The 15,336-nt window shown below is 33.0% G+C and overlaps 1 protein-coding gene across 4 annotated transcripts in view; it reads right to left on the bottom strand.

The window, feature by feature from the left end:
• Window positions 1-15,336, bottom strand: part of LOC100376122 (uncharacterized) — a 173,846-nt gene that overhangs the window by 89,440 nt on the left and 69,070 nt on the right. For 3 of the 4 annotated variants that reach the window (XM_085491375.1, XM_085491373.1, XM_085491374.1), the window contains exons 2-5: window positions 11,857-12,003; window positions 4,039-4,223; window positions 1,913-2,027; window positions 382-486 (exon numbers count right to left, since the gene is read on the bottom strand). In XM_085491375.1, coding sequence (XP_085347501.1) covers window positions 382-486; window positions 1,913-2,027; window positions 4,039-4,223; window positions 11,857-11,923 — 472 coding nt within the window. In that variant the 5' untranslated portion in view covers window positions 11,924-12,003. Of the gene's footprint in view, window positions 1-381; window positions 487-1,912; window positions 2,028-4,038; window positions 4,224-11,856; window positions 12,004-12,110; window positions 12,385-15,336 lie in introns of those variants that run through there. The other variant, XM_085491372.1, reaches the window with a different exon arrangement.

Raw genomic sequence — 15,336 nt, 5'->3', positions numbered from 1 at the left:
TTCAGAAATGGGAAATTATGATAGTAAAATGCATTACAATGTACAAAACTTTACACTAACATTTTTACGGGAAAAACTATAATAATCAATGTTTAATTTGTAGTTTACGTGTAAAATTTACAACTAGCATTTGCGTGCACATATTGTGCACATGTTTTATTATTATTTGGAGTGGTTTTATATTACCAAAATGATCCAAGACAATTATGAAAACATCCAATTGCATTTAGGATGAGTTTTGTATTGTCAATTACCAACAAAACAAATACCGAATGTCAATTCACTTTGATTGGTTTTTTTTTTTAGATAATGTATTAAGTGGTGGATGACAATCAAAATGGTTAGTTTGGAAAGCAAGATTTTGGGCACACATGTACTTACCAATATTTTCCATGTCAGATGATGCGTAATCATCAAGTAGGCTGCCACTACCTAGACCAGTATCAGCGGTACCTGCATCGGATGTGAGACGCTGAGATGAAAGTACTGAAACAAAACATATAGGGAATTTATTGAAGACACAACTTCCTTGGTATTTACATATGATTTGAATGTTCATGAATGTAATATAATTGTTATGTAAATTATGTCAGGTTAATCGCTTATGATTTAAATATTCATGAGAGCAAAGTGCTAAGCATGTCAAGCAATTTGCATATGATTTAAATATTCATGAGAGCAAAGTGCTAAGCATGCAAAGTTATCTGCATATGATTTAAATATTCATGAGCTAAGTGCTAAGCATGCAAAGATATCTGCATATGATTAATGAAGCAAAGTGCTAAGCATGCAAAGTTATCTGCATATGATTAATGAAGCAAAGTGCTAAGCATGCAAAGATATCTGCATATGATTAATGAAGCAAAGTGCTAAGCATGCAAAGATATCTGCATATGATTAATGAAGCAAAGTGCTAAGCATGCAAAGTTATCCGCATATGATTTAAACATTCATGAGAACAAAGTGCTAAGCATGCAAAGTTATCTGCATATGATTAATGAAGCAAAGTGCTAAGCATGCAAAGTTATCTGCATATGATTAATGAAGCAAAGTGCTAAGCATGCAAAGTTATCCGCATATGATTTAAACATTCATGAGAACAAAGTGCTAAGCATGCAAAGTTATCTGCATATGATTTAAATATTCATGAGCTAAGTGCTAAGCATGCAAAGATATCTGCATATGATTAATGAAGCAAAGTGCTAAGCATGCAAAGTTATCTGCATATGATTAATGAAGCAAAGTGCTAAGCATGCAAAGATATCTGCATATGATTAATGAAGCAAAGTGCTAAGCATGCAAAGTTATCTGCATATGATTAATGAAGCAAAGTGCTAAGCATGCAAAGTTATCCGCATATGATTTAAACATTCATGAGAACAAAGTGCTAAGCATGCAAAGTTATCTGCATATGATTTAAACATTCATGAGAACAAAGTGCTAAGCATGCAAAGTTATCTGCATATGATTTAAATATTCATTGAATGCAAAGTGCTAAGCATGCAAAGTTATCTGCATATGATTTAAATATTCATGAGCTAAGTGCTAAGCATGCAAAGATATCTGCATATGATTAATGAAGCAAAGTGCTAAGCATGCAAAGTTATCTGCATATGATTTAAACATTCATTGAATGCAAAATGCTTATGCAAACGTCAGGTAATAATCATGAATACAAAGTCTTAATCATTCCAGATAATTTAAATATTCATTGATGCAAAGTGCTTATGTAAATAACGTCAAGTAATTTGCATATGATTTGAATATTACGAGTGTTTATCAATTCTATCCAAAGTAAACATATAAGGACATGAATATAATAATTAATTCAGAAACTTTTTTAAGGTAGTGCACAATGAAAAAAAAGTTAACATTATTATGGGCAAACAAAATGATAGAATGTTACATTTACCTGAAACAGTTTTCTCATCATTATCTGAGGCATCATATTCTTCTCTTTGTTTGAGAGCATCATTAAGGTGTTTCCTAGCTGCTGCCCTCAAGAGAATTGTCTCAGGTTCTATTCCCTAAAGATACAAGTTCTTTAGTAAGACTCATATCATAAATGATATTTATGATAACAGCTAACACAATACACTATAACGCTGATGTAGTAGTGAAAAGTTCATTTAAATGTGGAATGATGCAACATTTATTAAACCAACTGAAAATGTCATTTATTAAAAAATGATGTAATTTTAAATACATATAAATATTACTCAAATGTAAAATACATTATCAAAGCATCATTCATTAGAATAAAATACAGCCAGGATGGGACAATACATGCTACCCCACTTAGCAATAAAACTAATATGTGCTGAAATCGGCTACATTTGGCAGCCTAGAATAAGTGACTTGATTTGTGATACAACCTTTCTGATTGGCTAATTTTTCACCCAATACATAACTCTTACCATGATTGGGTAACATCTGTACCCTCATTAGCATACTACCCTGAAACACACTTTCCCTATAAATAACTTGAGGAGGTCAATTCCCACTTAAGTTTAATATATTATTACAGTATTGCTATTTACAAGAATGCAAATTGTTGTGTCTGGCTGGTAAATACCAATCACTCAAAGCATCCAAAGCTATACACCATTAGACATTTGTTTTAGTTTTTGTCTGACAACAAACAGTCTACTGTGACAGCCTGTAAGTTATTTTATTAACAGGAACATATATGGTACATGTGAAATTAAACACGCACTTTTATAACAACAGAGAACAATGCCATTACTTCAAATAAACCGTACTTGCCAATCAGTCACTACATATGCACGTGAAAAGTAAACAAGTCCAATGCAATGCAATGCAGCGATACACAGGTATGAACCATGGCTAATAAAAACACTTTTGGGCAAAGTTTCCAAAATGCGGGTGACAAAAATGTAAACAAACAATTATTATAAAATCCTTTGAACACGAAAGTTTATTGTCACCTTTCACAAATGAAGCCCATATAACTTTTTTTTCTCTTAAAAGAATTACCAAATAATTTATAGAAATACTGTATCATTAAAATATGACTTAATACTTTGTCCATAAATATGTTTATGTATGTTCATCAGAAGATACAGTAGTTTTACAAATTTCTTTCATGATTGGAGGGCCCGCTGGGAATCTGGTTTTAATTTATGTAAAATAGTCTCAGCAGCGGGCTCTCCAGTTTTTCAAAATAGAGTTATCAAATGTTTATGTGTTGTGTCATAAACATGTTTTGCCATCTCCATATTAAGATCATGCTACTATTAGAGCAAATATGGTATACATAAAAATTTTAAAATTGTTGCATCCAAAAAAGGATTAACAAGTGAATTGGTGTTATTTACAGTTGTATCCTTTGGTTGCGAGGCAGTAAAGCAATGATTGCAAAATAAGATTTATAAGTACTTAGTAAAGTTCTAAAAGTCGGTTGTAATTGTGTGATTAATAGGTTAAAGGTGGACTATCGGTAGTTTAAAATCATCAAAAACAAATCAAGACATGCAACAACATTACAATCCTAGTGAAATATTAAACCAGAAGTGAACACTTAATACTATGCGTGAAAGCCTCCACATATAGCCAACAGGTGATATGTTAATTGCACAGACCTAAATACAAACAGCCTATGATTTAACAATTGTTTTTATTGCAAGAGGATCAATTTGTAAAAAAAAATGGAAAACTATTTTCAAAATGCCACATTTACTCCAATAGTAGTGCAATTGCTTACATATTTGACAACTTTTAATATTAAAGTTTAAAAGTAAACACATGTGCTTGTAATAAAGTGAATATGTTGTATTTATACTAGTACCGACAAAGAATTCTAACGATGAGTGAATTCCATGCATGATAACAGTACAATTATTGATGAATAATTACATATTACATACAAACTCTAAATATTATCCAATAATGTTATTGAGTAAATAATATCAAACTGCATGAAATAATCTAGCCCTATTAGGTCATAACTATGCATGGAAAAATTATTTTGCAAAGCAGAAATCCATGTTGCCATGGTGACAACATTTCCATGCCTACCTTACTGATGATGTGATGGAGTTCAGCATCAATGTTGTCCATAATATAATCTGCATAATCTTGTTTCTTGGGTGAAACTTCTCCAGCGTCTTCCACATCAACCCCATTTTCTTGTTCCTCATCTTCACCATCTTCATCCTCTTCATCAATTCCATTTTCTTCTCCTTCTTCATCTGTTGCCATGTCTACAAAAAGAATCAATCAAGTAATCAGAGAAAAATGTCACAAGTTTCAGCCTTTCTTCATCTAATAATAATGATTTCCAGTAGAGAATTATTTACCAAAACAACCTAGGAAATAATTTGAATGTGTGTTCTATAGAAACAACTTCAGTCATGACATCTATCATGAAGCCATTATATTGGATTATGAATGGAACTACAGCACCCCCACTAAGAAGGCCCATCATCGAAGATGCATACCCCATGGTGCAAAACAAAACTTAACAGAAATCCAGATTATAAATCTATGGTTTCACACAGAGCCTGAAATTGGTAATCTATTATTACTTAGAAAACAGTTACAGTGTTCATCTTTGGGTAGGTACATGAAGAGGAAAGAAATTTATATCTGAAATGCACTGAAGCTATACTTGCTTAGAAACATGCTTACCTCCCTACATAAATTCCCTGCAGAATTTTCTTTAGCATTTTATCTCTATTGTACTTCTCTTTTGAATCAATATCAAAAATTTTGCAATAAAGATTATTATAATTATTATTATTATAATGTGTACTCTTCATCACTGCCACATGCACATATTCATAGTTTTCTCCTATTCCAATCTATCGTACCTTGTAATGTGCTCTTTGACTGGTTCCAAAAATATTTGTGAAGGAAAATGACAGTTACCTTTGAGAAGTAGTGAAATAAATGGAAACATAATGACTTTTAGAAAAGAGTGCTTTTGAATAGAGTATGATAATTAGAGCCAATTAGAATGTAAAGCCTAATGATGCTGCGTTCAATGCTCTAAATACAGCCAATTTCTCAATCTCATTTATTTTCCTTTATGTATATCTGGAAGTGAAAATTTTGAACTCTATCAATGTCATTATTTTTTTGCCAAAACATTTTGTGAATTTTTCTTTATTTTTCTTTAATAATTTTGAAACAAATATACACAATTTACCTTTGTTATTGGTGTTGATCAATATATATTTTTAAAAATATGAACAAAATTATGTGGATATGTGACATTTGCATTCAAACAGGTTAATGTCATAACCAGTCGACAAAAATTAAGAATTTGTCATTTTTAAATACATTTGTTCACTGTTAATCAATTTTGTAGAAAAAAATAGGCATGAAATATAAATTAAACAGTAAAATCTTTAGATAATTCTTCAACATAGAACACAATCACTGTGTTTACTCTACTCATATTTCAATGATACTGGATATGATAAATTTTTAGTTTATGTGTTCTACAGTATTAAACATAAGCTTCTAATAAATGCAGTAATACAGCAAAGTTGTCATAATTATGCAAGTGCATTCTCAATGGTTCCACATGTATTATTGTTATTATTATTATAATTATTATTATTACAATTATTTACCTAGCACACAACATTACATCTCAGAGCGTTGTACAGAGTGACTGTAAAAAGGAATAATTCTATTGTTTGAAGAGCAGTGGTCCTTGCCCACCATCCTGTTTGATATGGGACTCACAGCAATGTACAATGAAATTACAACGCTTGTAAACATGTGCTGCATGACTACCACCACCCCTTAAACAACAGAATTATTCCTTTTTAAAACCAAACTGAGCTGCAACATTATAGCATGGATTCCATAGTTATTACAGTTAGATTCAATGTATTGGTTACAATAGAAATGGTAATAACATACAGACAGACAGACAGTAGTATGACACAAGCCCCCAACAAAAAGATTCACACAAATATACTGAAATGTGTAGAGTGATCAAGTTACATCAATGGCATCATGCCAAGAACCATTTTCCCTATCAGCACAATGTTTATAAATAAATATTTACAATTACTAAATAAAGCAGTGCTGTAAAAACGAGGCTTTACAAAAGTGTTGATGGAGTTATTAAACAAACTGAAATGTATAATTATAAAATGTACACAAGTTGCAAGTTTAGTGTCATTCTAAACAACTATAATTGAGTTTTAGAATTGAATTGCATTTCAACAGTTGTCAGTCTATATTTATACATGAATGTTCAAGACTCCAGTCAGTTTAATACGGAGAACTTCATTAAATACAAGAAGTTAATAAACCAATGATAATGACCTAGACTCAACTCAGAACTATGATTAAATCAAATGCTCTACTGCAAGGCTGTTCTCTTTAATGGTGGTACTCCCTAAAATGTTCAATTTTAAAAGAAAGTAAATTTCTGCAAATTAGTGAAGTCAGGGTATCAGCATTTTGTTGTAGTGAGCATTGCATTATTGAAAGTACATGTGCTTATGTAACTGAAAGAAGTATATTTCAGTCAAAATACAAGTCATATTGTAATGATGTAGTATAAAATATATAAAATTGTTGGTTTAATTAAGTGTGCTTCTAACATTATTTTGGGGTTTGTTGGACTACTAAGGGACATACTTGATGTTATGAGTATGTTCTAGGAAGGCAATTTTATAACTGAGTAAATTGGTTTAAGTTATTATACTTATGACGGTATCTGTAGACGACCATCACAATTCAATCATAAATAATTCTCCTATAATCAGAACGGAAAAATGCTTCAAATTAAAGTGACCTTTTTGTCAAGCAGAACTTCTGAGCCAACTTATTCTAAAATAAACAAAAACTGGACAGACTGTACAAAACAACTGCACCATATCCAAAACATCATTACTGCTATTTATCTTTTAGCAAATCATTGTTTTCTAATCAGTCAAACCTTCTGTGATATTACACACAACTGTCAAATTTATTTATTTCAAATCTTACATTTATATTTAACACTGTCCTGACTAATTTCAGTCATTAATTTTATCATGTATACATATTGATTTAATTTGGTTAAAAATTTTGCAGAAACAAAATTGGTAACATTTTTCAGAAAACAATATGCATTTACACCCATATTACCCGCACATATATAAATAATATAATAAACGACATTTAACAATACTGTAAAACATGTCGAAAAAATGACATACTATTTTAGCGAATTGTGGTAAAATGACGTAATAGCGAAATGTTGATTTAGCAAATCTCTCTTGTCATTGTTGATTTCCTGTTTTCACAATACTTGTCTGTCACATGCCAAAACAAATGCACTGTTATCACTTCCATAAAAACAAAGAAAAACTGTCAAGTGTAATAAAAAACCGCTCCAGGTTATTATGTTTTCTGTGTTGTTTACAAAGTGTGTGTGTGGAGAAAAAAACGTTGTTTGGCCGCCATTTTGAATTTATAATGAAGTCATTAGCGACATCTTAAATTAGCGACATAAATCTCTTGCTAAATTCGCTAAAAAGACATGCTCGCGAAAAAGACAGTAAATGGACATTATTTTTTTGTGCAAGTTCTGAATAAAGTATTCTCTGCTTAGTCAGTACTAACACAGTCACTCTACTAGGAGAGTGACTGTGGTAATAACTAAGACATGCAAACAAACAGCACTATGGATACATGCACTCAAGAATAGTCAACACTGTATCTGTCACATAGAGGTAAAAACCTCCATGACTGTCACATGTGTAAATACATGTACATACATTGTATAATGTGCTTTCACATTCAGACATCAGGAGAGATGTCAGCAAGTGACTCCAATTGTTTGCCATCTTACAGATGACATAATATCAGGTTTCTGAAATCTGTATATACATGTATTTGTAAAGACTTCTCATTGGATGAATTCATGAGTTTACTGAACTCTTCCCTAAAATGTATAACCCAGTTAACAACAGGTGTTGTTTCAACTCAAATGTAATGAATTTTTTTCTAATAACTTGTTTTAATAGTAAAGATTGTGAAGAGTTATCGGGAGGGGGAGGGGGCTTTTTTCTATGGAAAAGGTTATTTACCTCCCTGGTGCAAGCCAAACATTTTTACCACTGCACAATTTCCCTATTCTCACTAAGACATTAACATGGCGGTGCCAAATATTTTCAAACAAAAAAGTTTAATATACATCATACATTGCAGGCCACGCATCATACTTTGCAGGCCACGCATCATACTATGCATGCCATGCATCATACTTTGCAGGCCACGCATCATACATTGCAGGCCACGCATCATACATTGCAGGCCACGTATCATACATTGCAGGCCACGCATCATACATTGCAGGCCACGTATCATACATTGCAGGCCATGCATCATACTTTGCGATGTTCATATATGCGATGTTCATACCAAAATCAGTCTATAAACAAGCAGCCTATCGGCTGAGATAGCTCCGCTGTTAGCAATGCACATTTCAATTAAAGAACTGAAGACATCATTAGAAAATGAACAATATGAATAGTATCAAAGCAATCGGACTTACAGTTATTAACAAGAAGTCGAAAATATCACTTTTTACCAAAAATTACAAAAATATTCACCAAAATAAATTAATTAGAGAATTAAAGATATCATTACAAAATGAACAATTCTGAGAGAGGTCCACATGTAGTACCTATATATGTAATATCAAAGCAATTGCACTTGCGGTTTTTAACAAGAAGTCGAAAATATCACTTTTTACCAAAAATGACAAAAATATTCACCAAAATTAGAGAATTAAAGATATCATTACAAAATGAACAAATCTGAGAGAGGTCCACATGTAGTACCAATATATGTAATATCAAAGCAATTGCACTTGCGGTTTTTAACAAGAAGTCGAAAATATCACTTTTTACCAAAAATGACAAAAATATTCACCAAAATTAGAGAATTAAAGATATCATTACAAAATGAACAAATCTGAGAGAGGTCCACATGTAGTACCTATATATGTAATATCAAAGCAATTGCACTTGGGGTTTTTAACAAGAAGTCGAAAATATCACTTTTTACCAAAAATGACAAAAATATTCACCAAAATTAGAGAATTGAAGATATCATCACAAAATGAACAAATCTGAGAAAGGTCCACGTGTAGTACCTATATATGTAATATCAAAGCAATCGGACTTGCGGTTTTTAACAAGAAGTCAAAAATATCATTTTTTACCAAAAACGACAAAAATATTCACCAAAATTAGAGAATGGAAGATATCATCACGAAATGAACAAATCTGAGAGAGGTCCACATGTAGTACCTATATATGTAGTATCAAAGCAATTGGACTTGCGGTTTTTAACAAGAAGTCGAAAATATCACTTTTTACCAAAAATGACAAAAATATTCACCAAAATTAGAGAATTAAAGATATCATTACAAAATGAACAAATCTGAGAGAGATCCACATGTAGTACCTATATATGTAATATCAAAGTAATTGCACTTGCGGTTTTTAACAAGAAGTCGAAAATATCACTTTTTACCAAAAATGACAAAAATATTCACCAAAATTAGAGAATTGAAGATATCAACATGAAATGAACAAAACTAAGAGAGGTCTACCCAAGGTACATATACACCAAGTATCAAAGCATTCAGGCTTGTAGTTTTCAAGAAGAAGTCGAAAAAGTAAAACATTGACACGGACGACGACGACGGACAATCACTCATATGATAAGCTCCGCTCGACAAAGTCGACAGCAGAGCTAAAAAAGCATGTCTAAGAAATATTAAAATTCCATTTTTGATGGACAAAAATAGACACCATTCAACAAAATCATTCAAATGGTTAAAAACATGAGAATATAACACCAACATGGCCGCCAGTCAGTCATTTTGAATCAATTCACAAAACAAAATCACGTACATCAGCACCGCAGCATTAGTGATGTCAATACTAAGTATGAAGTAAATTGGTGAAGGCATGACTGGGAAACTATCAATGATATGCTAACATTTTTTTTATGCCAGTCAAAAATTTTCATTGAAATCCAAAAATAACATTCAACCTGTTATGTATTGCCTTTGTACCAAATTTCAGCCAATCTGTGTAAATATCTCTGAGAAATGTGCATAACATTTTGAACTAAATTGGTCAAATCTTGCCTAAATTTTTGGGAGTTTTGGAGACAAAAATGGCCACCAGTAGGTCAAAAGTTAAGTAAATAAAAAAAAAATACACATGTATCCCAATATAACTTGTATTTGTACCAACAAAATCTGTTCGAAAAATGACGATGGATGGACAGAACCCAAAACACAGGTTCTCGTTTTAATATGGCCTTGCCCTGAATAATCCACAGATATAGTACTATAACAAGTTGCCAGGTTTCAATAATCCAGTAGTTTCCTCTTTGTCACCTTGATTCACTACAGGTGAGTCAGAAATTGTTGTGTTGTGTGGTGTCTCATATTTGTATTATTTTAAACTTAACGTATAATAGTAATTGTGCATGAGATGGGTCCCATGCAACATACACAATGCATCTAAAATACAGTGTTTCCACAAAAAGCAAACATGCAAGATCTTTCTTAGAAAGAACAGCACAGGAAAACATAAGTATCAAACAAATCTCCAGACTTGCTCCACATCAAATTTTGAATAATTAATTTGGCCAAATTAGAGAAGTTTTGTGGGTGATTTGATTGACTTGTCGCCTTAAAATGTCAAAAATTATTGAAAAAACAGAAAAATGTTAAAAATGTGGAGGAAACTATTTTAATCCTGAAGGCTCATGTTTATTGACATCTGCTTATTAGATATTATTATATTTGTTTTTCAAAGCATGCTCTAGACTTGTCCACACTTTTTCACTCATAAAGTTAGTATTATTTAATAACTTTTGGTAAAATGTTATTTAATTAATAACTTGAATAAAATGCACGTCTATCAGAAAAGTACCGGTGCTGGTAATTGAGCAAATATGGCAATTTGATAAAAAATTAAATGTTTTTGGGACATTTACTATTAGTTATAATACTATCTCCATGACCATTCATAAACTAGTTTTCATTCAAATGCATTTGTTGTGTAGATGTGATAGCGGTCATACACTAAGACTTTGACCCTAAAATAATTAAAGTATACATGTACAAATCGCCTACAGTCAACACGTTCCAAGGCATGTAAGCACATGTTCTTTTTACTATAAACTGTTATGCTAAATTCCCACATATAAATGGCTGCATATTGCCAGGCAGTATGACACCAAGCAAAAAATGTCTCAAGTATGTAAAAAACTATTTGGTAGGCTTTGAACGTAAAAACAAGCTAAACCTGCGGCAATTCACATTAAGTCAAGATGTACTTGTGGATTTACAATGTACAAAGCTGGGCACATGTCCAAAAGTATTTTTTTCAGAATGTTCTATAGAACAAACAGGTTGCTAATGACGTCCTGTCCATTGAATAGATCGATTGTACATACATGCAACCCTAGCAGGTTAAAGTCTTAAACTTCTGAGAGTAAAATACAACGCAATGTTTCAAAAATAAAAAATCTTTCATCTGGCATGTAAAATAAACTGATCTGACAGAATATTTTTACCAACAGGTAGCACATTTTTCAGAGAGAGAGATGAAATTCATGAAATGAGGAGTAATACAGTCTACAACTTGACAACAGATTAAATGGCTATTGTTATGCTGGTTGAAGGCTCCTCTAACTTGACCTGGTTTAACTTCCTCAAACACACTAAAACCAGTTTCAATGAATAAAACATGAAATTTAAGAAGGACCTATAGTCTGAATTCTGCTCGAATGCAAAATGTGAAACTTGTGCACTATTCAATGCCATGGAAACGGTTGAAATTACTAGATACTGACCTGATCTGACCATCTCTTCCTCATTGTCCCCCTCACTCCATTCTCCATCTGCATCGGAACCGTCCATTTTTTTCTTTTTGCTGCTAGCAGTTTTTTGTTTTTCTGTTTCTTGCTGGACAGAGTCTATCTCATAGTAGGTAGCAGTGCCTGAACGAGATATAAACACTAGATTAGAAAAGACAACATAACGGTAAAGACAACCCAACAACTAATATCAATGCAGAAAATAACACTGAAGTAACAAAAACACTTACCTCTATTCGGCTTAGAACAATTAAGAGACTTATTATCGATAACCTCCATTTTGTTTTTCAAAAGTTTTACGCATACAGAAAAAGCACACGTACTGAAGGTTTAACAGACTAAGGACTCTTGAACCGTTGCTATGGTAGCGTAAACAGGACATTAGTTATGACTTCATAATGGAAGCTGACCAGCAGTACGTGGTTTGCGTTTAGGATTCAGTACACATGCACAAGTCTCAACGGGGAGAATAATATCAATAAAACTGTCCTAACAAAGTTTTCGTTAATTCTCATTCATATTATATCTTTTGTTGTTATCTTGCAGGCAAACAATTACAACAAGGCCACTGAATTTCTCACTTAATCATAACATGTCTTTACTATGCACTTCTATATCAAAGACAAGACCTCCCTCAAACTTGACATGTTTAATACCTTCCCACTTCAGAGATCAGGGCGAGTCTCAAATCATATGCCACTACAACTAGAGACCACTTCAGCATGATGCAAGTTTTGCGGTAACAGTGTGGAGTATTTACTGCATGCAGTATGTCAAGTGTCTGTACACATGATATCAAAGATGAGATACAACCAAAGCATTGTTGGCATCAAGGTTGGATTATACATGAATGGTTCAAGTTTTGATATACATCCTACATATTCTTAAGTTTCTTTTAGTTTCTCAATCAGATTTAAATCTCGACGATGTAAGAAAACTTTTACTAGAAATGCAAAAGTAGAAATATTCACTGCATTTATTTTTAGTGGGTTTGATGTTGAAGTCATTAGAGGTCGTAAAATCATTAAGTTTGTGCTAATTTCATGGCATGTCATTGGCAAATCAGAAATTAATTTATTGATTTAGCGATCTTCAAAAACATGAACAAAACTTGTAAATTTGACTATTTTAGTTTGTGCCACATGCAAACTTTATTTTCACTATTATAGCTGACTGAGCTTGATTTCTGGGATATCATTTTGAATCTCTACAAAATCAACTGCTGAGAGCCTCTCTCAGCAAAAGAAGCAAAATTTGTACTTGTATTCTAATCAACATATGCTAGTATGTTTTCTATTGTATTTTATTACCATCAACTAATGAACAATGTATTTCTAAAGATGCAATAAATTTATTATTATTAAATTAATTTAAAATTGTTACAAAGCTCAAAAGAAATGTTAACCTCCTTCAATATTGTTCCCTCCATAAATACCTACCTCCCCCTTGCCAAAGTGGTGCAATCCTAATTGTAGACCATTCCTTTACACAGTGATAAACTGCACAAGGCGAACACACTATTCACTGTGCTTTAATTTTCAAATGTTAAACATTAAAAATGTATCTAAAGGTTTCCATTATGTATATTCACTATGTATCTTTGCGTTGCGTTGATTAGATTAAACTTGCATGTACCTACTGTACAGACACACACACATATGATTCACAAAGACTCTTGTCGGAAAGTCAATCCTTAGCAAACCTCGGTCCTAACAAGGTTTTATTTACGCCTGACCCAACATCACCAAAATAAACACACCATCCGACATCATAATCTCTTACCAATCATTTCTCAGCTTTACTTCTAACACCAAACAACTTTTTTTTTCAAAATAACATCCACAGCGATTAATTCTATGAGTTTTTTTCATTGTTACAAAATCCACCAACATTACGCTTTTGATAAAATAAAAAAGGCCGCAGTGTGGAGAATGAGTCCACTAATCTGATAATACCTATTGTTATATGTAGCGTCCGTAGCAACTAACATTCAAGTAGCTGTGGCGAAATGTACAGAGATGCCGCGTAGCAAACACATCGCATGGATTCTATAATTTTAGAAAGATACACCCCTAATGCCAATAAAAAAACACTTTGACACTTACCTACCATATACTGATAAATAACTTGAAAACAGTAAACTAAATATTTTACGAAACACAGAATGAAGTCAAAGAGTAATGCCATGTATCACCACCGCCAATGATTCCAAAGCTACTACTATTCAAAAGTCATACAAAACATGCTGTCAAGTTTATTTGTACTCAAATACTCTATTGTCATGATTCTAGCCTTTTTGTAAATTTGTTGTTGTCTCAATCATCTCAACAATAACTTTGTCCTCTATTTCAATGTAAAAACCAGCTCTCAAAATTCTGCCAATCAACTTGTTTGCAGATAAGTCAATTGTCAATTATACTAAATTTATAAACAATCAATTAGATTTAATAGAATTGGTGTTAAATGTAATTCGAGTGCATACAGCAGGGTGACTGCTTTGCTGGTACCAATTTACCACCATAAAAACAATAAATAAATAATTATAAAAAAACAAGTTTAACTTTTTCCACATCTTAAAGTATTTTTTTGTAAGTGAGTTGTCAAATTATATTGTGAAAGGCCAGCTAGATATATCAAGACTAAGTATGTGAGGTTGACATTTTCAGTTGAGATTACTTGAATGACATGTATTAATGCAGTCATTGTGCAAACACTATGTTTAATATAACACACCGAAAGCTGTACGGCTAACCCAGCTGAAATCTGTACGGCTAACCCAGCTGAAATCTGCATGGCTAACCCAGCTGAAATCTGTACGGCTAACCCAGCTGAAATCTGCATGGCTAACCCAGCTGAAATCTGTACGGCTAACCCAGCTGAAATCTGCATGGCTAACCCAGCTGAAATCTGTACGGCTAACACACTGAAATCTGTACGGCTAACCCAGCTGAAATCTGCATGGCTAACCCAGCTGAAATCTGTACGGCTAACCCAGCTGAAATCTGCATGGCTAACCCAGCTGAAATCTGTACGGCTAACCCAGCTGAAATCTGCATGGCTAACCCAGCTGAAATCTGTACGGCTAACACACTGAAATCTGTACGGCTAACACACTGAAATCTGTACGGCTAACCCAGCTGAAATCTGCATGGCTAACCCAGCTGAAATCTGTACGGCTAACCCAGCTGAAATCTGCATGGCTAACCCAGCTGAAATCTGTACGGCTAACCCAGCTGAAATCTGCATGGCTAACCCAGCTGAAATCTGTACGGCTAACCCAGCTGAAATCTGTACGGCTAACCCAGCTGAAATCTGCATGGCTAACACACTGAAATCTGTACGGCTAACACACTGAAATCTGTACGGCTAACCCAGCTGAAATCTGTACGGCTAACCCAGCTGAAATCTGTACGGCTAACCCAGCTGAAAGCTGTACGGCTAACCCAGCTGAAAGCT

Source organism: Saccoglossus kowalevskii, chromosome 16 (genome assembly GCF_978046115.1).
Source record: "Saccoglossus kowalevskii chromosome 16, keSacKowa6.1, whole genome shotgun sequence".
Lineage (NCBI taxonomy): Eukaryota > Metazoa > Hemichordata > Enteropneusta > Harrimaniidae > Saccoglossus > Saccoglossus kowalevskii.
This window is presented reverse-complemented; position numbering and strand designations above follow the sequence as displayed.